General features: G+C 36.7%; 1 protein-coding gene across 1 annotated transcript in view; it reads left to right on the top strand.

Annotated features, from left to right (window-relative positions):
• The window catches only part of stxbp6 (syntaxin binding protein 6 (amisyn)), a 52,845-nt gene that overhangs the window by 11,747 nt on the left and 15,934 nt on the right, over positions 1-25,164 (top strand). Inside the window, exon 2 of the mRNA XM_084097577.1 lies at positions 345-543. Within this exon, the coding sequence (XP_083953703.1) occupies positions 390-543 (154 nt within the window). The 5' untranslated portion in view covers positions 345-389. The remainder of the gene's footprint in view (positions 1-344; positions 544-25,164) is intronic.

The following is a 25,164-nucleotide window of genomic DNA, read 5'->3' on the forward strand; positions in this document are numbered from 1 at the left end:
CGTATTTATAATTGTTTTTACAACATATTTCACAAGCCGTCACGTATTTGCGAGCTTTCAGCGGTAATCTCTTGAGTGAGAACTAGCGTCTAGCTTCTGTGCGTCGTCCGCCTGCGATGATGACTGGGTTTTTTAAAGGTTTGATTCTCTCAAGTCTGCACTCGATGCATCCTTGATATCAAGAACACATCCAGGGACTTTCTCTGTACTTGCATTCTTGAGTATTGGAACCAGATTTTAACGGTTGATGATGATGATGATGATGATGATGTAGTACAAGAACACAAGATCGCTTAAACTCATATTGAGAAACGGCCTCTGTGTCTCATTTTTTCTGTCGTCAGAGTTAAGAGAGCCCTGCCGTCACCCAGCCCGTGCCATCGGCTACAATGAGTGGCAAATCGGCCCTCAACAAGGCGGTCTTTCTTCCGAATGATGAGCGGATGTTGGCAGCCGTGCAGGTGAAGAGGAGGACGAAGAAGAAGATCCCATTCTTGGCTACAGGAGGCCAGGGGGACTACACCACATTCATTTGCTTATCAGGTAAAGTCTTCCCTCATCACTTCCCTCGATTACTGCAACTCATGTTTGAGCTCAGTGATTTGATCCCTAATTATTAAACTGGCTCGTAACTTCACCCACACCTTCACCCACACACACATATATATATATATATAGTTTTCATTTTAATTTGTTTAATTTGTTGTAAATATTTTTTTTGTGTTTTTGCCATTTTCGTCTGTACTGTATAGTTATTTTTTATTTCACTTTTAGAAAAAGCAAAAGCCTTGGCAATTAGCTGAAATAAATGTAGTTTGAGGGGTTTTGCATATATATTTTATTTTATTTCAAGTTATGAAAGTTTTTTTTTTAATAGTTTCGATTGTCAATAACTATAATAACCATGTGCGGAAAAAAATTACAGCATTTACTCTGTGGATTATGAGCTGCTCATGTGTAAATGAACACGGTGCTGCGCTTCACTCTGAAACGCGTAGCGCATATATACTTGTATACTTAAATCGCAGCCTTAGTGATTTGATAATTGCACAAAGCCATATCACAATTTTTGGTTTGATTGTGTAAAGTACATTCAGGTGGTTGTTACCTCTTCTCGTTGGCGACCTAAACACCCTGTCAGATCCCTTACTTAAAGAGACCATATCATGCCCTTACTGAGTCTTGATTTAGTTTTTGGGGTTCACTAGAACAGGTTTTCATGTTTGAATGTTCCAAAAACACATTCTTTTCCCATATTCTCCATTGTTGCAGCTCCTCTCTTCCCAGTCTGTCAGTAACGCTCTGTTTAGTTCCTGTCTCTATGAAGCCCCTCCTTCTGAAAAGCACACTGTGCTCTGATTGGTCGGCTGGATCAGTGTGTTGTGATTGGTCGAGCGCTTCGAGTGTGTTTGGGAAATGTCCCGCCCCTTACCATAACCGCCAGTTTAACACACTACTAACTAACTCAACCAGGCCCCGCCCCTTTATTCTGCGTATTAATTATTATAATGAGGAATATTGTGACGTGTTCGTTCCCAGAAGAAACTCAAGACTACAATGGAGGCGTTTCATGGAGTTCAGGAACAGTGACACTGATATAGAGAAGAACTCCCGCTGGAGGGACTTTGCAGAGCCATTTCTTTCTCAAACAGCAACATTACACACACTGAAGAAAGCGTGATATGTCCTCTTTAAATGTCAGACATCTTTCTATGTGAGCGGTTCTTGTCTAGAATAAACTGCTTAGTGAACCAGACTTAACTTCTATAGTCAGGAGTTTGTTTTTCAAGACTACAGAAGGATTTATACCATGTGCAGTCTATCAGCTTGTGTGATTGAGAACACCTGTGTTCCTGAACTGTCTATGATCAACATAAGAAAACAACTGCTTTCCAAAAAATATTACTACAATGAGTGTGAGTCAAGTGGAGGCGTTTCCTCCGTCCCGGTGCCAACGCGGAGTATCGGTCCAACTGAATCACGGTGGAAGAAATACATGCTGTGGCGCTGCTGTACGCCTCAGGGCTCGGCTGCTCCGTCACTGCGGACTAATGAATCCCAAACTCCACTGCAGAATGTGTGTGTGTGTGTTTCTGTGAACTCAGATTCAAAGGAAGTTGAGCAAAACACTGGAGAATATGAACAACAGAGGACAGTCCTGACTTCACTTCTGTTGAAATGTAGAACTGTTATTAGTCAAAGGCAAGGAGACGAGACTTCTTGGAGATGTGGAATATATCAGTATTCATAATAGAATGATTATACTGTGGTCAAATGGAGTGGTTTATTGATTTTATAAGTATGTAGGGCTGTTCCGGTAAACTTGAACTCCGTCAAAACACGTTCTTTTGTATGTGAATGCTATAATAAAAGCAAAAATAGGTTAGCAATTAAATGTGACATCGCAGTCATGGAAACGTTTGGATTCATGACAATTGAGAGAGTTGTGCTTTGTATTCTGTTTTGCGATCTGGTCACCCGATTATCAGCGAATTTAAGAATATTGCATTAGTTATTCCACTGGTCATGAAATCTCTTGTTTCTTTCACAAATCTTCACTCACGTCTCACCCATTTTCGAAGGGGATTATAAACGTTTCTTTCTTTGGTTCACTTTTAAGTAGGCCTATTATATTCGCATTCTTCACTGTGGTAAAGTAGAAAAACGCTGTAGGACAGATAGCCTACCTTTTTACTTGCACGTCAAATTCTTTTTAACACAGTTTGTGCTTGTTATTAGACTTGGTGAGGCGTGTCAAGATTATTTGTAGTCCGCGCTTCATACGCACGGGTGTGAATTTCACTGGCAGCGCAAAATCAAACATAGCTCAAATGCCTTGTCCTTGTGGAAGATAGAATAAACTCTTCAGACCTTTTACAGTGGTGGTCAAAATTGATGGCACCCCTGATAAATATGATAAAAAATGGCTGTAAAAAATAAATCTGCATTGTTTATCCTTTTGATCTTTCATTCAAAAAATTCACAAAAATCTAACCTTTCATTGAAGTAAAAGAATTGAAATTGGGGGGTAAATCACATTATGAAATAAACGTTTTTCTCCAAAACACGCTGGCCATAATTGTTGGCACCCTTAGAATTTTTTATGAGAAAAATATCTCTGAAGTATATTCCCATTAATATTTACCTTTTTAGCACACCAGGGTGACTAGGAACATGAAATTGTCCAGCTATGACTTCTTGTTTCACAGGAGTTTAAATATGAGGAAACACAAAGGCCAAATTCCCTTAATCATCCGTCACAATGAGTAAAACCAAAGAATATAGTTCTGATGTGCAGCAAAAGATTGTTGAGCTTCACAAAATAGAAAGAGCTGTAAGAAAATAGCTTAAGAATTGAAAATCCCCATTTTGACCATCAGGGCAATAATTAAGAAGTTCCAATCAACTAAAGATGTGACGAATCTGCCTGGAAGAGGACGTGTGTCTATATTGTCTTAATGGACAGTGAGGAGGAAAGTTTGAGTGGCCAAAGACTCTCCAAGGATCACAGATGGAGAATTGCAGAGATTAGTTGAGTCTTGGGGGTCAGAAAGCCTAAAAAAAAAAGATCAAATAACCCCTACATCCCCACATGTTGTTTGGGAGGGTTTCAAGAAAAATCCTCCTCGCTCCTCCAAAAATAAACTCCGGCATATTCAGTTGTCAGACACGACTGGATCTTCAGACGGCACAGGGATCTGTGGTCAGATGAAACAAAAAAAGGGCTTTTTGGCAGCAAACCCACCAGATGTGTTTGGTGCAAAAAGGGATGAAGAGTACCCCATGCCTACGGTTAAATACACTGCTGGATCTTATATGTTGTGGGCCTATTTTTCTGCAGGAGGTCCTGGACTTCTTATTCAGATACATGGCATTGTGGATTCTAGCAAATACCAACAGATAAAAAATCAAAACCTGATGGCTTCTGCTAGAAATCTTATAATGGGCCGTGGTTGGATCTTCCTTCAGGACAACGGTCCAAAACAAACATCAAAATCAACACAAAAATGTGTAACTGAGCACAAAATGAAGCTTCTGCCATGACCGTCCCAGTCCCCTAAACTGAACCTTATAGAAGAGGAGTGGGCTGAACTGAAGAGGAGAACCACCAACATGGATCTGGGAATCTGAAGGATCCGGAGAGATTCTGTATGGAGGAATGATCTCTGATCTCTCGTCAGGTGTTCTCCAAACTCATCAGGCATTATAGGAGAAGACTCAGAGCAGTTATCTTGGCAAAAGGAGGTTGCAAAAAGTATTTAATAATTATGCCAATAATTATGGCCAGCGTGTTTTGGAGAAAAATATTTATTTCATAATGTGATTACCCCCCCCCCACTTTCAATTCTTTTACTTCAATGAAAGGTTAGATTTTTGTGATTTTTTTTTTTGAATGAAAGATCAAAAGGATAAACAATGCAGATTTATTTTTTACAGCCATTTTTTATCATATTTATCAGGGGTGCCATCAATTTTGACCACCACTGTACAGCATGTAGAAAACATGAAGATATACAAAATATATTTAAGATATTAAGATATTGTGCTCGTGTCCCACATCCCTGATCCCTCTCAAAGCTAGAGCGGTAGCTAAGGCTGTATCACGCGTCTTTGTGTGGAAATATTAAACGAATGTTTTTTAAATATTTAACTTTATTATATTATTTAAGTTAATATTATTTACTGATATTTATTTCAATGCTTTAAAGGCTTTAGTGTGATGTTTCATTGACGGAAGTGCTCAAATAAACACGTTTGTTACGAAATGGATGTTTGAGCCTCGTTTATTATTATTGGCATATTTATTGAGGATTAGTGCCTTTTATCATAAAGTGCCCATATTATGCTATTTTAAGGTTAAGGTTGCTAATTTTGGTTTGGTGTCTCTGTAATAATAATAATTATTAATACAAATAACAACAACAACAACAGTTTGGCTGTTGCAAGTTGACTTATCCAAAATAATGCAAGCCCTCATTCCTGGCCAGTCCTATTAAAATAATCCTTCTGTAATATTGCAGATGAAAACGAACATGTAAACCAGTCCACATTCTCACAGACAGGCTGAGAAATTCAAGTCACACAATGAAATAAACATTATCACGAGCTGTGGGGCCTGTGATTGCCTGTCAGATGCATGAGATCGATCCGGTGATTACAGATGAAGTGTTTCCTTGACTTCCTAGTTTGAGGAATCTAGTGGAGATTTGTTTTAGAGTTGTTGAACCAGTCACATTGTCTACATAGTCATCTAGTCCCTTTAGGGCAACTCCAAATATTCAAATTTACACTGTAAAAAATGATTTTTTGGTGAAGTAAATACTACTGAAAAAAACAACATAATTTACATGAAAAAGTTAGTTCAGGCAAGAATTAAAAAAAACTAAGTAAATTCCATATCAGTACTTAATTCAAGCGAGTAGAAATGAAAGCGTAAATATCAACTCAATAAAATTAAGTAAAAATTACTCAACTTTTCTGATACTGGGGTTCCCATCATGCACTGGACCTTGAATAATTAATGAGGTTCATTTTTCACTGGTTTCCAGCTGTATTTACACTGTTTTATCATTGCTTTTGTTGTCAGGATTAGTAACTTGCCATTTTGTGACATTTCGAGTAAATTTTCTGCTCAAAATGACACATTCAAACACAAAAATGATCCATCAAATGTTACCGTCATTGTGTATTGTCTACCAAGTATTGAGGTCTTTGCATTCACAGGCTGCTTAACATCTGACATGTAGTATAATTTACTTAGATAATCTAAGTAAAGCACATACTATAAATGACTGGTATAATTCAATATTATTGTTTGAGTGAAATGTAATGCAAAGGAAATTTCAACTAAATCGATATTAATCAACCTTTTACTAGCCAAGTTAAAATTACTTATTTCCTTTGTTACTTTCACTTAACTAGGTTAAGTAAAGTTTACTTAATTCCATATTCCAAGTAAATTTAACTTAAAGATTTCTAATTAAAGCTACTGATAAATATGTTTAGGTTTTTACTTTGTAAATTTACTAGCATTTTCTGAGTGAAAAAAGTTGCCTAGCTTTTTTCAAGTAAATCCTACTCCAAATTATTTTCAGTGTACATTTACAAAGTACATTTAAATTTCCAGAAATAAAGTTAAAAATTAGGCCCATGTGATCAGCTGCGTCTGAGTGATCATTCTTAAGATGGTTATGCCACAGTTTTCCTGGACCTCACTAAAGCCATAAACAAAAACTGAATGTGCAAAATCAGCCTCCACCATCACATGAGTTTCGGCTTTTATCATCTGATCGTCCTGCCTCCAAAGAGGAAGTGCTGAGTGTCTGTGGTTCTTCACCACATTTACAGCACGTCACAGTTTCTGTGCCGGTTTAAGTCATATTTCTTAGATTTAATTTTTTTATTTTTTTATTTTTTTCATATATTATGGTTTGATGGTGTTACATCCTAAATGACATCCTGAAAAAGTATTAATACTTTTTTTATTTACTATATGATTAGTATTTAGTGTTATGCCTCGTAATTCTTGAATTTAGAATAATTTCTTGTAATTTAACGTTAGCATTTGCAACTTTGAGAAGTTACAACGTAATTCAAATTTAGTGTCTTACAATTACTTTAAAAACTCCATTTCTTATAATGTCTAGCATTGATTTTAAGAATTGTCCTCCCCAAATGTTTGCTTGGGATGGAGGGAAGATAACAAATACAAACGTGTCTTTGTCCAGCCATTCTGGAATGTTGGCATGTCTGGTATGAATGTACTTTTTGTTTTGCTATGAAAGCGTCTCTGATCTATGTTTCACACACTTCACAAACCAGGACTACAAGCCCAGTGAAAAGAGGACGTATATTCCTAAGGTAACTGTCTTCTTTAGAAGGATATTCATAGAAAATGTTGTGACCTAAAGTGCTTCAGTGTCATGAAACTGAAAACTCAGTTCTTATTGAGTTCATTCTACATTATGTGAATTGTGGTAGTCCTTCAAAAATGATCCTTTTGGCATTTTATAAAACCCTCACTAATCCCATATATCAGCCAAGTCTGCAAAATGACACTTATGTCTTGGAAATAAAGCTTTGCAAGCTGTTTCCTTCAGCCTTATAGCCCTTGCTTTTGCACATGCTCCATTTTTCAGTCTTTGTTCTGATGTTTCCTAGTATTGTTCTTCTCTGCTTTGTCCTTGGTTTGTTTTTCCATCTGAAAGTTTCTCTATGTGCACTTTGTCAGTGTGGCTGGATTTACAAGAGCTTGATGCTAAACAGAAACATTTCAGAGTCCAAACTACATAACAGATGAAAAGATGAAATTACTTTTGGTATTTATTTGCTGATGTGAGAGTTTAATGGCAATTTATATATAGGCACTGCACTATTCATGACACCATAGTGAGATTAAATCCTGCGTCTGGTGGTATAAAGTCGAAATGACTGTTTAAAAGAAGTGCACTCTCCGAAACCTTCACCGTCCCTTATTTAACACCTGAAACTCAAGATCCGCCGCAGTACAGAGTTTGTTATCCGACTGTGTCTGTCTACTAATTCCTACTGCAATTCAAACCTTGTAATACTTTACTGTACTTTGAAAACACGCTGTGACTTTCAGCACTCAAAGCTCCCGGGGAACAACACTATTGAAACAGATCATTCATGGGATGTCCCGAGCCGATCTCAAGCCTTAACCCGATCCTTTATTTTCCGTCAGCTGTCACGCGGGTGTTGTGCAGTAGGTGGCGGTATGCATCTTAAAGTGGGTTTGCCAACCGCCATTAAAAGGAAAAGAAGAAGCACAGATGTGTGTGTGTGTGAGACGCGTGAGAACCAATGAGGTCTGTTCTAGCACGCCACACACACACACGTTCAAGCATCCGTGTTTAGTAGGGCTGGGTATTGACACAAATTTCACAATTCGATTCGATTTCGATTCACAAGCTTGCAATTCGATTCGATTCAATATTGATTATTTTGGATATCAGGTACAATACATGGCAAATTTTCTCAAGGAAAACAAATCTCTGAACTAATGCTGTAAACTATGGGAGTCAGTTGTAGCCTATAGGCTTCATTAGCCTACTATAATATTAAAAATGAACTGATTTGTATACAAACACTTCAATTACACTTATTTATTTTTATAGTAATAAAGTTATATGAAATATAAACATTGAAATGGTGGCTGCCATAACTTGCCAGTTTTATTCATACAGGCATTCTGTCACCGCGAGCTTCATGCTTTCTAACTTTAAATCCATTCTTTTCTTTTTATATTGCAATTATTCTGCTTATTGTACATAAAAAAATGTATCACAATGGTGCAGATTAAAACCGTATTAGACCCAACAGAAAACCTTCAGTATGTGCAAGCAACGCAAAATATGTTTACATGGATGCCTTAAATGCACATTAGCTTAAAATGTCCTGTTTAGATCCAAGGGCCGGAGACACGGAGGAGTGGTTTCATTAACTGGTGAACTTTGTTCAGCACTGACTCTGTTAAATCAACATTGAATCAACTAAATTGAGCTGAATAAAGATGCTATTGTCTTCTGTAGAGCTGCTATATTGCTGAAATTGAAGTAATTGATACATTTTGCAGTTATTGCACTTATTTTCCTGATTATTAATGTGAAGCTGCTTTGAATTTTTTTTTATTGAATTTATTTTATTTTAAAGCTCTATAGAAATACAAATATCATGTCTTAACTTGATAAACTACATTTTGACTGTTTTTCAATCAATCAATCAGATATGGCTGGCATCTGTCTCTTAATCTGCAGAAATTAAAAGGTAATTCTTTTTTTTAAACGTAATGCTATTGTACTACACAACTGTGAGGCAACAAGAATGAGCTGCATATTTCACATAGCAGAGTCTGCTTTATGACTGACGTCTGTGTTAATTGTTTTAATGAAAGTGTGCACAAGAAGCTGCTGGACTAACACACACACACACACACACACTGACACCACAGAGGCCTGTAGTTTAGACCTCTGCCCACCAGGACCATGACACTGACATATGCTCCAGTCTCACTCCACACCTCACTGCTAATGGGCAAAGACCAGCTCTTTTACTCTTGTTTTACAGGAAGTTTCACTAAATCAAGTCAATCAATTTACATTTTTAATAGCAATTCATATTTTTCTGTGGCTAATATGTTTGTGCATTAGGTCATATATGTTTTTAATTGTACTTAAACCCTGTACTAACTAGAACACAGCTTTTGTACTTTTGGCAGTAGCAGAGACTTTTATATTGAAAGGGACTGAAACAAGCTTGTAAACAAGGACATTATTTCTACCTTAAACAACACCTTATAAGATGCAACAGACAAATGCATTGACTAGCGCTGTCATGGGAATTCATATTAAAGATATCGCTTTCCTCAGTGGACATTCAAACATATTTTTTATTATGAATATCAGATTGACCTGAAGAATGAATGCTTTATCAGATGCAGATAATACAATCACTTAGTCGATCTCTCTCATAATATCCTACATAATATAATAAGCTTCAATGAAGGGACTCTGCGTTCCTTCATTTCTAGTTGTAAAGTGACGTTTGAAGTAGTAGAAGGATATAGTTCTGCACAAATAATCTGCGCGTTAGTAACATATTCACTTTGCTAAATGATTTATTTCAAAGGGCCTTACAGCCTACAACTGCAAATTAACCAAATAATTATAACAAACAATGGGATAAAAATGACAAACTATTTCCATGTTTTCCCACAACATTTCATTATTTATGGACAGCACACACTCTTTCTCCCGTTCTCACACACACACACACACACACACACACACACACACACACACACACACACACACACACACACACACACACACACACACACACACACACACACACACACACACACACACACACACACACACACACACACACACAGAAGCTGGTCAACGCTGCCCTGCGACTTTATCAATAAAATAGTTTCAAATCTGCAAAACTACATGACATTTCTCAGTATCGAGGTGGTAATGTCGCTGTTTTTGAGGCAGTTAAACTTGCAACTTTGCTTTAGACGCTGTCAAACACTGTTGAGAGACTCGCACACAATTGTATTTCACACACGCTTAAGCAATCTATCAATCTCTCTTCAATAACTGCATTAGTCTGCTTATCAATGGCTCAAGCCTACTTCTATAAATGTCCTTCTCTCAGACAGATGCTTGTGTGACTGCTTTAGGATTGCGTTTTATTGGGGGGAAAAGATTATATAAACGGAATAATTGATTCCCGGCCATGAAGTGAATTATTGAAAATGAACTCAAATCCACATTATGACCTCATGTTTTGCATTAATCTACACTAAACAGTGTTGTCAGGTAGGGATGCACCGATGTAGATGGAAAGACACTGTCTTATATGGTCAGACTGACCCAACGCAGAATGCAAGGCATGTAAGTCTTATCAGTTGCTGAAATGCTGTTATGCGTGCCAGTGTCCGGAGCAGCAGGACGGTGTGTGTTGTGTTGGCGGCCTGCTGTTCACTCCGAACACGTCTAAAGGTTAGATGAGATTTAGACAGACGTTTCTCTCTGAGAGCTTCTGCGCTTAAGCAGTGACTTCAGCTGTTTGGGTGAAGTCAGTGTCATGTCGATTTGTCAAAAAAAGATTTGAATTGATCTCTTTTGGTGAAGTAATAGGACTCCAGCATGCATCTGTCCTTTATATAAATAGTGGAGTCAAAACTGGCATTGTTAGAGCACAACTGCTCTGTTGCATTCATTCACGCACAGTTAAGAGTGATAATAGAAGCCAATGTTTTTGCTTTGTTTTGCTGATATGATATGATGATATGATATTTTTCTTCGCAAGGAAATGCTTGACTGAGTCCATTTAAATTCATTTTGCATCCAAAGATGTGTGGCTTGAATAACCGACTTTAGATGCAAATATTTCAGTAGAAATTTAAATAATTTCAAATCATTACTTGGTTATTGTGAAACTATGTAGAGATGACACAGGTTTAACACAGCAGCAAAGACTCAGGTCACATTTAACTGTGTTCATAAACTGTTATTCTGCATTGCCTCATTGGCAGCATTATTATAGTTACCTAAAACCCATAAAAAAAACATTTTCATTACTTGAAATAAACATTAACTGAAATAAAATATGAAAAAACTTTAACACTTTACTTAGGCTTTATGTACTGTATAATGCATTATAAAGGTATTCATGATGTATGTATTATAATAGTTGCAGATTCTTTATTACATCTGAAATTGGTTGTTTGTCATGTGTTTTAATGCATTATACTTTCTAAAGGTGTAACAATGTAGATAAGTACTGATAAGTGTCAAATGTGTATTATAACTGTTGTTACAATTATTCATGAGATCATGTTTGCATTATAATGTGCATTACAAGGAATAATTAATTCATTAAAGTTAATTACTTTATAATATATATATATATATATATATATATATATATATATATATATATATGTATATGTGTGTATATATATGTATATATATGTGTATATATATGTATGTATATGTATATATATGTATGTGTATGTATATATATATATATATATATTAGGCTTGGGCGATATGCTCCATTTTCATATCGTCTTATCGTCAGCCTGTGAGATCGGCGATACACGATATTATCGTGAGGGGGGCGGGGCTTACTTATTTGATTATTAACTTGCTTATTTACTCATCAATTTGCTTGTTTTATTACATTGTTTTAAATATGAGAATTTTTTTCTATTTTGCTAGCAAAGGTGGAGTGTTTATTAATAGGCTAAATCAGGTTATTTCCCGGTATAGTGAGGTAAAAAAAAGATCCTAATCGTCAGCGGGAAATTTACGGACACACATTATCCTCTCATGCCGTTACAGATGCAGCATTTTGCCTGTAGGCTACTTCTGCACGAGATGAGAACACGTTTTAATTTCATGGGTCAAAAAAAAGTGTTGGAGTCTGCGATATATGTCCTCCTACCAGTGCTCTCTCTGTCTGGATGCACTTCACTTATGCGCACCGCACTTCAATAAGCCCAAATAACGCGGGTTTTAAATGCCGGGAGAAATCAGAGGCAAAAATCTAAAAGTCGATCGGTTATAGCCTACTTAAACCTATGACTTGGCTCTGATAAAGGAAAACGGGTTAATGCGTTTACATGATCACATGCATTGTCAGTTTATTCAGCATAATCGAGTTAATAACGTGCATGTAAACGCGCTCATTCCCTGAAAATGAAAGCAGAAACGGACTGAGCTTTCACTGCATTAACGGCGCGTTCTCTCAGAGACGACGGTGGATATAACGGTACAGCAACTATCAATTTACTGCCTTAATATTTCTCTTGTGGACTTACATTATTGACAGTGAAAAAATTTGAAGAATATTTCTTGTTAAACAAGTTTTAAGTTGCTTGTGATTTTCACAGATGGCAGAGTTTCACAGATATGCTTCGTGAACTAAAGACTTTTAGGCCTAGGCGGCCTATATAATTTTATTGATATTATTATAATTAATATTTTGTAATTGTATTGTTTTTAGTGTTATTAGTGTCATTAAATATTTTGTTAATGTGCTATGGAAACAAAATAGGCCTACTGACGAACAACGATGCCGCGTCTTCATCTTGGCTCTGTATAAGATGAATGATGCGTCTGTTAAAACAAGCACTCTTGACAATTTGTGAATGGATCACCTTGCAATTCAATTTCGTTGTGGGATGTAGTTTTTTAAGTCTGTTTTAAAAACATTTTCTTTGAGGGGTCCTCATAGGCTACGCGCGCGTCGGTGATGTCGCAAGTGCTTATGTGGTGATGTCGCAAGTGTGGTTATGTGGTGATGTCGTTATAAATTTAGGCAAGGCAAATATAATTGTAGTTCCTAATTAATTTAATAACTATACTAGCTTCATAATAATAATAATAATAATAATAATGATTTAATACATTAATGGGAAAACAAGCCAATTATCGTATTGATATCGTCAAAGGCATCTGCCATCGGCGATATCTCTGTCTATCGTCGATACACGATACTATCGTCTATCGGCACAACGCTAATATATATGTATATATATATATATATGTATATATATATATATATATATATATATATATATATATATATATATATGTGTGTGTGTGTGTATATATATATATATATATATATATATATGTATATATATATATGTGTATATATATATATATATATATATATATATATATATATATATATATATATGTATATATATGTATATATATATATATATATATATATATATATATATATATATATATATATATGTATATATATATATATATATATATATATGTATTGCCAAGGCAATATTTAACATTTTCATTGATGTACTAAAATTCCTACAAATAAAAATTAATTATATAGACATGTTTTTAAAAAAACACAAACTAATAAAAATAAAAACAACAATGTACAATAAAATTATTGAAACTAAAATGAAATGACTTTTACTAAAATGAAAATTAAAAATGAAAATATAAAAATAAAACCTAATTCAAAATATTAATAAAACTATAGGCTAATAGTATCTTGATACTACAATAACACTGATGCCTACATACTTTGAAAAAAACGGTGCAAAAACACACTTTAGAAACTGGGAAACTGGGAACATTCTTTGAGGATTTTCAGGAAGGGTTAGAAAACTATATAAAAAGAAAAGTCGAGATCATTGGCTGTAAACTGAGTGTTAATGCAGAGGTCTGAGAGGAGCTGTTGCTCCCGGTGGCTTTAAAGGAATGATTATAATGCAGGGCATGATGTGATTATTATCATGCCAAATTTCTGAACATGCACAGACGTGAAAGACAAAAAAACAGATATGATGTTATAAACATTGGTTACACATTATTTTAAGGTACTACAGTGTAAATACACAAATAAGTACTGAATTATGTAATATTTACTACATGTTTGTAGAAAGTAAGTACATGTAACATGTAACCATCAGCTTAAAATAAAGTGTAACTACATATTTTACATGTGCATTTAATTTGAACTTAGAATACATGTTATATGCAATGTTACAGATTTTTTAATAACATTACTCTCAGGCAAAGTTGATTTGCTACAAGATCACCAGTCAAATAATTAGAAATAACAGAGCTAATACTTTTTAATCAATTTTCTTCTGTCAAGTTTTTGTGATTGTCAGGTATGTAGATATTCAGAACTCTGATCAAGGCAAGATTAGATTTATCTACCATTAATAAAATAATTCAGAGACCCAGACCTCCTCTATCTATATTTCATTCTCGTTATCTAGACTTTTGACTGTTGGCATTAAGTCAGACTCATTCTTTAAAAAGTTTAAATTGTTGTGCAGATAACACTGAAGAAATTAGCAGAACTATTTCTTGAACTTTCCTTCATCCAGATGTAATACGTGCCAACTATTTCCGAGTAACTTTAAAAGAACAAAAGCACTGTATATATACAGTTATTGCCATGAACCTTCCAGTGATTTTTTTTTTCTCAAAAGTGTTTATTAAAAGTGTGCCATCTTCTAATCAAAGAACTCAACATACCATCATAAGATATGAAATCCATCAAACATGCGATTATGAGAAGCTGAAACGATAAAACCATGCAACAGAAACATGACTTTGTACCTTGGCGCTTGAATTATGCTCATGCTTTTCCCTTTGATAATTTTGCAAGATTTATTTAATGAAATTGGCAGCATCTTTATGTTTGTAATAGTTGTTGATGGGCTCTGGTAGGGCGTGTGATGAATGAGCATCTGCTCATCAGTGGCGTGTGAGGCGATGAAAGGCTTTTGTTTCCCTGGACAGGAAGGAGGACACAGGAACGGTGATGTCAGAATAATCCACTGTTGTCTTTTCATCTCTTTTCTTTCTCATCCTCTTGAATTTGTCCTTGGTCCAAGATTTCATTGTTGCAAAAGCTTCGCGCTAAGCTGTTTTGCGCTGCTTACCTGAACAGACTCTTGTGTTTCTGACTTTGATTAAGCCCGTCCTCAGAGACGAGCAGAGGAACTAAACTCGAGTTCACCTTCCTGTCTGAGGGAACCGCATACTGGCTCTGTTCTGTGTGCCGATGACCCTTCATGTCGTGATTGAAGGATGAAGTCTGTGTTACGTTCTTTTTAAAACTTTAAACATAAATAAAAACATGTTCAAAGGCCATTCAGTAAATCATAGATGACCTATACCAAATCATTTTCAGTGTGGCTGTGGCCTAATGAAACTTTATAACGTGTAGTGATGCTTTGAGAGAAACTGTCTGCAAGCTGAGGAGCAAATGGGCCATTCCTGATACCGGTTTAAATGTATTTGTTGTTTATTTGCTCTAATTAATTGTACAACAATTTATTAAAAGGGTGGTTGATTATGATTTGACTTTTCTAACTTTAGTTAGTGTGTAATGTTGCTGTTTGAACATAAACAACATCTGCAAAGTTACGACGCTCAAAGTTCAAACCAAAGGGAGATATTTTATTTTACAGAAATTGCTTTTTAAGGACTACAACAAACGGCTGGTAGAGACTACACAACATTCGTCCCGGGTTAGTGACATCACCAACCCTAGAATTTACATAAACCCCGCCCCCAGGAACATGAATTACAGATTATCAAGATAGACTATGCTAATCAATGACTAGAAGATAACTACACATAATATACATAAATTCATCAACTAACCATTCAGAAATGTCCTGTTGCTTCTACATGTTGTCACTTCTTCTTGAGTCTCTCCATTATTGTCTGAATCTGGTCTGAACATAAAAGGCTAAAAGTTTTTGAAATGTTCAGTGCATGTCTGTGTGAGTGCAAGCTGTTGAAGCTCCGCCCCCTGTGCCGGGAGCAGCAGCTCATTTGCATTTAAAGGGGTGATGAACTGTGAAATCAAATTTTCCTTGAGCTTTTGACATATAAGAGGTCTTCATACTATAAGAATATCCTGTAAGTTTCAGAACTGAAAACTTCCTTGTTAGTCCAATAAAAGCTTTTATTGACACCAGGCACAGCGAACGACAGGTTTTTCAAAGTGGGGATCTGCCTCCCCAAACCCCGCCTCCGCAGAAGAAGATCAACGCCTACTTCAACACTGCCTGTTTAGCCCCGCCCACTGATTCGCGCATTACATGAAACTCATTATAATATGCAAAACTGTTATCCAATCATAGCAGTGGGCGTTGACTTCCAAGTCTTCAATGCGGCACGCCCATAAAAACCGAGCGTTTCAGGAGCTAGGCTCAAAACCAGGGTAGAAAATAGCCTATTACTTATTCATTTTGATGTTTTTGAATGTAAAAACCAAGCGAACGTCATAAGTTGACCTCAGGCAACAATATAAAATATTTTAAAAAGCCAGTTCATGACCCCTTTAAAGAAACAGACACAAAACGGTGCGTTTTTGCTCACCCTCAAAAAGTGACAACTTTAACATGCTATATAAAAATAACTGTGGGGTATTTTGAGCTAAAACTTCACATACACACTCTGGGGAGTGTGCTCTCGTAGCGCACACTCATCAATTGCACGCGCAAATGCGGCGGCGCGCACAGTGTGTCGCTTCACTGTATATAAAGTGTAAAAGAAACTACAAGCATGCAACGTCGTTACATTGTAAATTACACTAAATAAAAGTAAAATACCAATAAATCACGTTACTGGTATGTCGTGTGTTAGCTGAGAAGGATTTGCATGCAGGGATGATTTTCATTCTATTCACCAAGAGCAGTTTCCATTTTTCATTAACAGTTCTTGTTAATATTGTGTATTCACCATGGTAACTGTCGTTTCCATATTAACCCCAAAATGCCACTTTATTTTCACCTTGTGTTTTTTTTATTATATTATTAAATGACTGTGGTGGCTCATACCAACACTGTATTAACAAAAAATAGTTTGGGACTGCTATTTAATAGCTTTAGCATAGGCCTAATTTTTATTTATAAGTAGTCTTTACTATTAGTCATATTCTGATAATCGTAATTAATAATCGCAATTACAATTTCAAGGGAATAATCGGCAATTATGATTTTTGTCATAATCATGCTGCCCTAATACCACCCCTTTAAAAGTTTAACATGTTTAGGGCCCTATGAAATACATTTAATCACTAAAACACTGTCGTTTTGTCAGTTCATCGCAATCTCACAAAGTTCCGTTATGATCAATTAAGCTGCCAACAATGCACAATAAATATCTGACATCATGTCTACACTTTGTTTGCTAATGAGGTTTCGCGAGCCTGCATAACTCGGCACTGAATAAAAGAAAAAGTGGATTCTGGCTGACTTAAAAGGGCCATGAACTGAGAATTCAAATTTTACTTGATCTTTTGACAGTTAAAGGGTTCACTTTGAAATTAAATTTTGGTATGTTTTATCTTACCTCAAGGGCATCCAAGATGTAGGTGTCTTTTTTTCCGCAGTAGATTCAATTTTGATATTTTTAGGTCAAACCGTTCTTGTCTGTCAGTCATATAATGCAGGTCTGTGGTCACCACCTCAAAGAGCATGCACAGAGTCCAAATTAAAACAATTCCCCATCGTAAGTACACATTGATGGCCTAAGACACGAAACGAGCGGTTTGTGTGAGAAAACGAACAGTATTTATATCGTTTTTACCTTTTGTACACAACCACGTCCAAGTGATCTGAGGGCGCGGGCGCTTCCTAGTGTGTGACGTGTACGCAGACTGGTGCATAGATATATACACTAGATGTCGCCTTGGCGACGGCAGTTCATTGAACGAATGCCGTAGCCAAGGCGACATCTAGTGTATATATCTATGCACCAGTCTGCGTACACGTCAGATCAGATCACTTGGACGTCGCTGTGTACAAAAGGTAAAAACTATATAAATACTGTTCGTTTTCTCACACAAACTGCTCGTTTCGTGTCTTAGGCCATCAATGTGTACTTACGATGGGGAATTGTTTAATTTGGACGATGGGGAATTGTTTTAATTTGGACTCTGTGCATGCTCTTTGAGACAGTGACCATAGACCTGCATTATATGACTGACAGACAAGAACGTTTTGACCTAAAAATATCAAAATTGAATCTACTGCGGAAAAAAAGACACCTACATCTTGGATGCCCTTGAGGTAAGCTAAAACATACCAAAATTTAATTTCAAAGTGAACTATCCCTTTAAGAGGTAGTTATACTATAAAAATAGCCTGCAAGTTTCAAAACTCAAAACTTCCTTGTTATTCCATAAACATCTTTTATTGAAGCCAAGGCCAGAAAAGGCACATAAAAGGTGTGGAATTATGATATTATGATATGCAATTAAGATATTACGACGAAAGACCGCCTTTGCAGAAGATCAACGCCTACATCACCATGTCTTTGGCTCCGCCCACTGGTGTGTTAGTGAATAGTGACATGAGAACGAGTAAAGATCGACACAGGATCAATAACATTACCTTTCAAAGGATCCTAATGCTAGGAAAGTGTTTGTTTACTTCAACTATGGGAAAGTCTCAGCAGTGCATTATATGTTTGTGTTCGGTACATTTCACTGTGGATTATTTGATAATTCGCAATCTTCGCAGTCGCAATCTCGGTGCAGGCTTTGCAAACAGACTTTTACGATATGGATCCATCAGCAACGCCACAAACATGTAAAGTAACAGTGTTCATTCTAAATGCCTGATCTGTGATCAGTGATTTCTGATGTGTAATTATTCAAGTTCAGACAGATTTTCTTTGGTAAACAATTTTAACAATTTTGGTACAGTGACTAAGCGATCAACTTAACTTTGTTTTTCTTAGTAGCATGAAAATAATTAGATTAAATTATATACAGAAGGCGATCAAAGAATGCTCCCTTTATGTAATCAATGACTCTCTTGCTGTATTCACATCATGTTTGCATTATTTATGGTGAAAGCATTTGTGAAAGTGCAGAAATCGCGTCGCAATGATGAGATCACTGCATTCACGTGATCAACAGTCTGTCATCTACTCAATCCTCACCTCTGCAACCTCTCATGTGATTAGATCTAAATATAATGCTATAATCAACACTTTTCACGATTTGTTAATCTTGACACCTATAATAGTCAAAACGTAGTAATATGCAATATTTATTTCATATGCAAAGATGTTTGCACTTCAAACAGAGTGTTCAAATTAGAGGGCTAAAATCAGAATAGAAAATTATTCTATAATATAGCCATTTATTTCTAAATTGTGAATTTTTTTATGTAAAAATCATATTAACATTGTAAGTGCACCTCAGGAAACATTATAAAATAATTTAAAAAATCCAGGTCATGACCCCATTAAACCCATTGCGTTCAAGAGATCAACAACCATGTCTGTGATTGGCTACATTGCTCACTGCTTCAAAAACACGTTGTAAATGGATACATTTTGACATTCTCCAGAGCGCAAACACAGATATGCACTGTCTGGAGCGTTTGCAAAATGTCTGTTTCGCCAATATATTACTACAGTATCAACTGAGGGTGTTCTTGCTTGTGTTTGAGGGTCATTCGTTGCCCCTTATAACCAGGCCTGGTCACTTGATACACACACACTTGTGATACAAACACACTTTAACTTATTTTTCTAGTTTTTCTTTAAGCCTGAACTTTTGAGACAAAGAGAGTAGTAATTTAGGATCTACTTTAAAATGTTCTTTATAGTTTTCAGTAACAGTAAAATAGCTCAGTTGTTTAAATGCCCACAAATAATATGTTTGTCCTCCAGGAAGATGTTTATTAGTCTCAGCCTGAGGTCTTGCTGGGTTAATGGTTTGGTTGGAGCGGTTCCACAGACTCATTTGTGCTGATCTATTTGGCTGGTATGTGATCATCTGGAGTCTGCGGAGCGACTATTAGGAGTTCCTATTCATCAGACTGAGTCCTGAACTCTTGCTGAGCTCTGCTCTGTACATATATCCTTCTTCTTGGCATTTTCTGAAGAGCCATGAACACATCTCTGAACATCCTCAATGGTGCAGTGAGACAAGCATACTCACTTAAATGGGTCATGATCAACATTTTTTACATTTTATAATGTTTCTCAAGGTGCACTTAAAATGTTAGTAAGATATTTTATATCACAACTGTCTTAATTTAGAAATAATAAGCCATTTTCTACCCCGATTTTAGCCCTCTCCTTCAATTCAACTAGCTTCAATAGGCGTGTCTCATTTCAGGCGAGACACTACAGGTGAATAGGGTAACATTTTAAAATAATAGATATCACCAAGAAACTTCCTCAGTTGATTACTTACACAAGTATATTAAAAAAAATTATTACAAGTTTTAGAAATTTAATTATGCAAATTAGCCATTATCTCATTAAATATGCACGATTTTGCGTATATTTTCGGTAGATCGATCTGAACATATGATAAAGCCAGGTGCAAAATTATTTTACACACAAGATGAAAAAAAAAATTCAGAGGGATTTCAAGATGTATATGCTTTCATTACCTAGGAAATCAAAATATACTGTCCTTAGCCTTAAAAAAATCGATTTTTGCCATTTTTTTATTTGTTTTTTTATTTATTAAAATGTCACATAAATCAGGCCAGGAATGATTTATTAACAAATCCCTCTGAAAATATCTTCAGAATACTGCTAAGTGTATAACTGGAGAGTTTGGTGTACACAGGTGCTACATAGGCTGAGATGTTTCTTCTGGAGAATGACAAAAAACTAATTTTGAGAAAACGGCATTTAAGATTTAAATAGCTCTAAATGAGATTTTGTCATTAGCTTTAAATCCCCCTTTGGATGTTCACGATTGGTTACTGATAGAAAGGAAATGCCCATATTTGGGTTGCATAGCGTTGTGCAGGAGACTCAGAGCTTTACAACAATACCGGTCATGACAGACTTCAGTGAACAGAAGGAGCTCGGCGTCTCGAGTTGGAATGCTAACTTCTTGTTAAATTCGGGAGAAACTTACTGCCGCAAGTAAACAAAATGTAATAAAATAAACATCTTAATGTATCTTTATAGCAGCTTGAAAGAACACATATTGAAGGAGTAAACTAGCCAAAAATCTCAAAACTGACCACTGCATGAAAAATCAATGTTTTTGCCTGCCGTGTCTCGCCTTAAACGGAAATTGCAATAGTCTTTTCTTCCCTGCTGAGACGTGTATCTGAGTGAAACGGCTTCTGGAAGAAGAGAAAACATGGGCGGGCAGTTAATTTCTGTCACTGTTTGTTTGGGACTGTTTTACAGTTTTTATCTTGGCTTCACTGAATCCTGCAAAGGCTCCTCCTTTTTGTTGCTATAGTAATGGCCACCCTAGTCACACTAAGTGACCCAAAACTGGAAAAACTCCCACAGTGTGTATTCAGCTTTATGCTGTGTGTTTGCTTGGTTTAAATTCCATTTCACCAGGTTTTTTTGTGTGGATTAGATCTGTTTATTTTCATTTATTACATCGTCACCCCAAAGCCACATTCACTTTACCTCCGCCCCTAATAAGATTTATTATGTGCATGATTGTAAACATTGTCTTTGAGGATAATGAGCATTTAATCTCCAGATACCGTGCAAATATTCTGTTAAAGTGAGCTAAGTTTATGTGGTGTGCTAAGCATAAATGTGGTTAGCCAGTCATAATAAATCTAGCGCCCAGAGCAGAAAGTAAGACCCATCACCAGGATCTCCAGCTTGGCCTTTGTGCTTCCATTCAGAGAGAGTCTAAAACACACCCAGAACTTCACGCTTCTGCATTCCAGCCCACAGACACACAGCAACACTGTGTTCCAGGAGTCAGTCTGTCTCACTTTACAGTGCTTAGCATGGACGGTCACATGGCTCTAGGTATCAAAGGAGTCCTGAAGATTTTGAAAAACATTTTGAGGTTGTTGAGGGGAAACCGCACTGAAAGTATTTAATAGTAGCCTTCTGGAAATCATCTACTGCTGAGCTCCAGTAGAATGTTTTGCTTTTTTAAAAGCCTGTTGACACTAAGAATGGAATGAATCACAAATTAAAGATCTATTTACTAAGAAATACTAAAACAATTGGAAAGTACAAATTTCACTTACTTCAATGGCTCCTGTCATGTTTTTTTATTTTATTTTAACTTTCCTTTAATGTGTAATAAAGCTGTTTGTGCATGTAATCAATCTGTTACAAAGCCAAAGGGAGTGAGTTATTCCAACAGAAAACCCTTGCCTGAAACGCCTCGTTTGTAGTCCCGCTATTATTTCCATACACTGTCATTAAGGTTAGGTATCGCTTGAACTTTAGTGATTCTGATTCCAATTCCGATTCTCAGATTCTGATCGATTCCCAGTTTTGATTTCAATATGGTGGTAAAAAAGAGTCAAACATTTAGATATCAAACATATTTATTTTGTCATTTTGCAAAGCATTCTGTTGCAGCTGAATACCATGAACACAAATCAGCAGCCTAAAGAACAACCAGCTAATAAACTAGACTAACTAATATAAATTCAAACATTATTAAAGACAAGTAAACATACAATAAGAAAAAATTAGCAATAGCACAAATAAATAGAACTGAGCAAAGTTCAGAAATTGAAATCAAATGTAAAATAACACTATTTCACATAGTTTTCTTTTTATAAATAAAATATAGATTAATCGTTATTAGTTGCAAAAAAAATTCAGTCAAGATGAATAATTGATTTTTCTTTGTCTTTTGTGGTTTGATTAACATTAAGGACACAGATGGTAGCAGGTATCATCTAAAAAATAAAGAATATTTAAAAAAAAATAGAATATTGTGCAAAAGTTTGAAACATTTGAATATTACATGAAATCAATTAAAAAAAGAATTTTAAATACAGAAATGTTGGCCCTCTGAAAAGTATAATCATGCATATGTATATAGTTATATATACAAAATATATTAGTTTCACCTTTTAATTTGAATTACTGAAATACACAAACTTTTGCATGATATTCAAATTTTTCGAGTTTCACCCGTATTAGGCTGCTGTCCCTTTAAGAGCTAATGCACAGATCCAATATACTGATACACATGCATTTTCTTTCTGAATTGTTTGTTCACATAAGACATAACTGACTGTTAACGAGGATACAGTTAACTCGACAATACAGGCGTTTCAAGCGCAAGAAGACGTGAAAGAGTTCAATTTCGTGCGCTGTCTGAGACGCAGATTTCTGGGCACACGCTTCAGATGTTTGTGCACAGAAAAACACAGCGTGTAACAAATTTATTTCCCTTTCACGTCTTGTGCTTGAATATTTCAATTGGCAAGGCTTAGGGTGCTTTCACACCTACCTCATTTAGTTCGGTTGAATCGCACTAGAGTTAGTTTTCCCCATTGGTGCGGTTCGTTTGGGCAGGTGAGAATGCGGCAATCGCACTCGGGTGCGCACCAAAAGCGGACCAAACAAGCGTACCGAGACCTCCTCGAAGAGGTGGACTGAACCAGTTGCCGTAGTCAGCTGCGCTGTGCATTATGGGATGAGGAGAAATGTTTGTTGACAGGTTGCACCTTAAGCATGGCAGCTCGCAGACAAACTTGGAGTTGTGAGGAGGTGCGGAGCCTGACATTATTTTCGAGCCACATCCTCGCTTCATTCTCAAATATTATTGTTTGTCTAAAGTGGTGTAGACAAACTATATAATATAATATGACCAGGGATACATTCAGCCCACGCAGTCGTCTCTCCATAGTAAACAGCGGCATGTTGTCTGCCGGATTTCCCACCTCTTTGTTTACTTCCTGGAGTTCTGTTGGAATTTCCCCGCACGTTAATTCTGACCAAACGAAGTGCAGTTATGGAAGTGCGTTCAAGACACATCTGGCCAACGAGTGATGTAGATGTTGTCACGTGACTGCATTTTGGTCCGTTTTATCAGCTCATAAACTAATTCGGACCAATGGCCTCCAGTTCAGTAATATTCTAGGGTTTGTGTAATGCAACCGCCTTCTTCAAATCACACCAGAGATTTTCTATGGGGTTCAAATCAGGGGACTGTGATGGCCACTGTAGGCTCTTTCAGGACTTCTTCTGAAACCAAGCCTTGCTGGAATTTGAGGTATGCTAGGGATCATTGTCCTGTTGAAAGGTCCAATGATGTCCAATCTTCAGCTTTCTCACTGACGGCATGACGTTTTCTCAAAGGATTTCCTGAAACTTCAATGAATCCATCTTCCCTTCCACACACAGGTTTCCAGAGCCAGAGGATGTAAATATCTGCAGCCGCAGAGCATCACCGAGCCCCATCATGCTGAACTGTAGACAGTGTTCTTTTCAGCATATGCTTCATTCTTCGCTCGATGGTGTTTTAAGCCCCCAATGGCTCCTTAGAGGCAGCTAACCCTACCCTCAACCTTAAACCTACCCATCCCCTCGCTGCCTGGAAGGCGCCGTTGGGGGCTTAAAACACCAAACACCTCATTCTTCTTCCTCCTGACATACCGCTGATCCATAGGGCTGAAAAGTTCCAGTTTTGTTTCATCACTCTATAGAACAGAATCCCCAAATTTCTGTGGCGTATTTATATGATTTTGAGCAAATTGGAGCCAAGTGTTATTGTGCTTCTGGGTCAGTAGTGGTGTAGTCTTTGAGTTCTGGCATGGAAGTCGCATGCGTTTAGTGTGCGCCTTTCTGTGCAAGCTGAAACCTCAGTGCCTGTTGCCACCAAGTCTTGCTGCAGGTCTTTTGCAGTCACTCGAGGGTTTTATCTGAACCTGCCTTCTCAGAAATCTGGTTGCAGCCATTGATATCTTCCTTTTCTGCCCCGTCCAGGTAGTGTAACCACTGTTCCTTTAACTTTGAACTTGCGAATGATGCTTCCAACGGTGTCTCTAGGAACATTTAGTGCCTTCGCTATCTTTTTGTATCCTGTTCCTTGTTTGCAAAGGATGATGATATCTTCTCTTAACTTTTTGGACCATTCTTTTGACTTATTTCTAACGTGACACTCAACAAACCTAACCAGTTCAGTTATTTAATGTGTTCTATCCCCTCCAATCATCACGCGGAAGCCCGGAGTCCGGGCCAGCCCACTCCTCATTCACCCCCAGAGACGCTGAGCGTCCGTGGGCGGGACATAATCGCAGCATTTATCCAATGACCGTCTAGTTTCAAAGCGCTGGAAAAAACTGTTCAGAGCAGCCCCATTGAAGTCAATGGACGCTGGGCTTCAACAGGGAAATGCACT

This window comes from Abramis brama (genome assembly GCF_963993115.1).
Source record: "Abramis brama genome assembly, chromosome: 21".
Classification (NCBI taxonomy): domain Eukaryota; kingdom Metazoa; phylum Chordata; class Actinopteri; order Cypriniformes; family Leuciscidae; genus Abramis; species Abramis brama.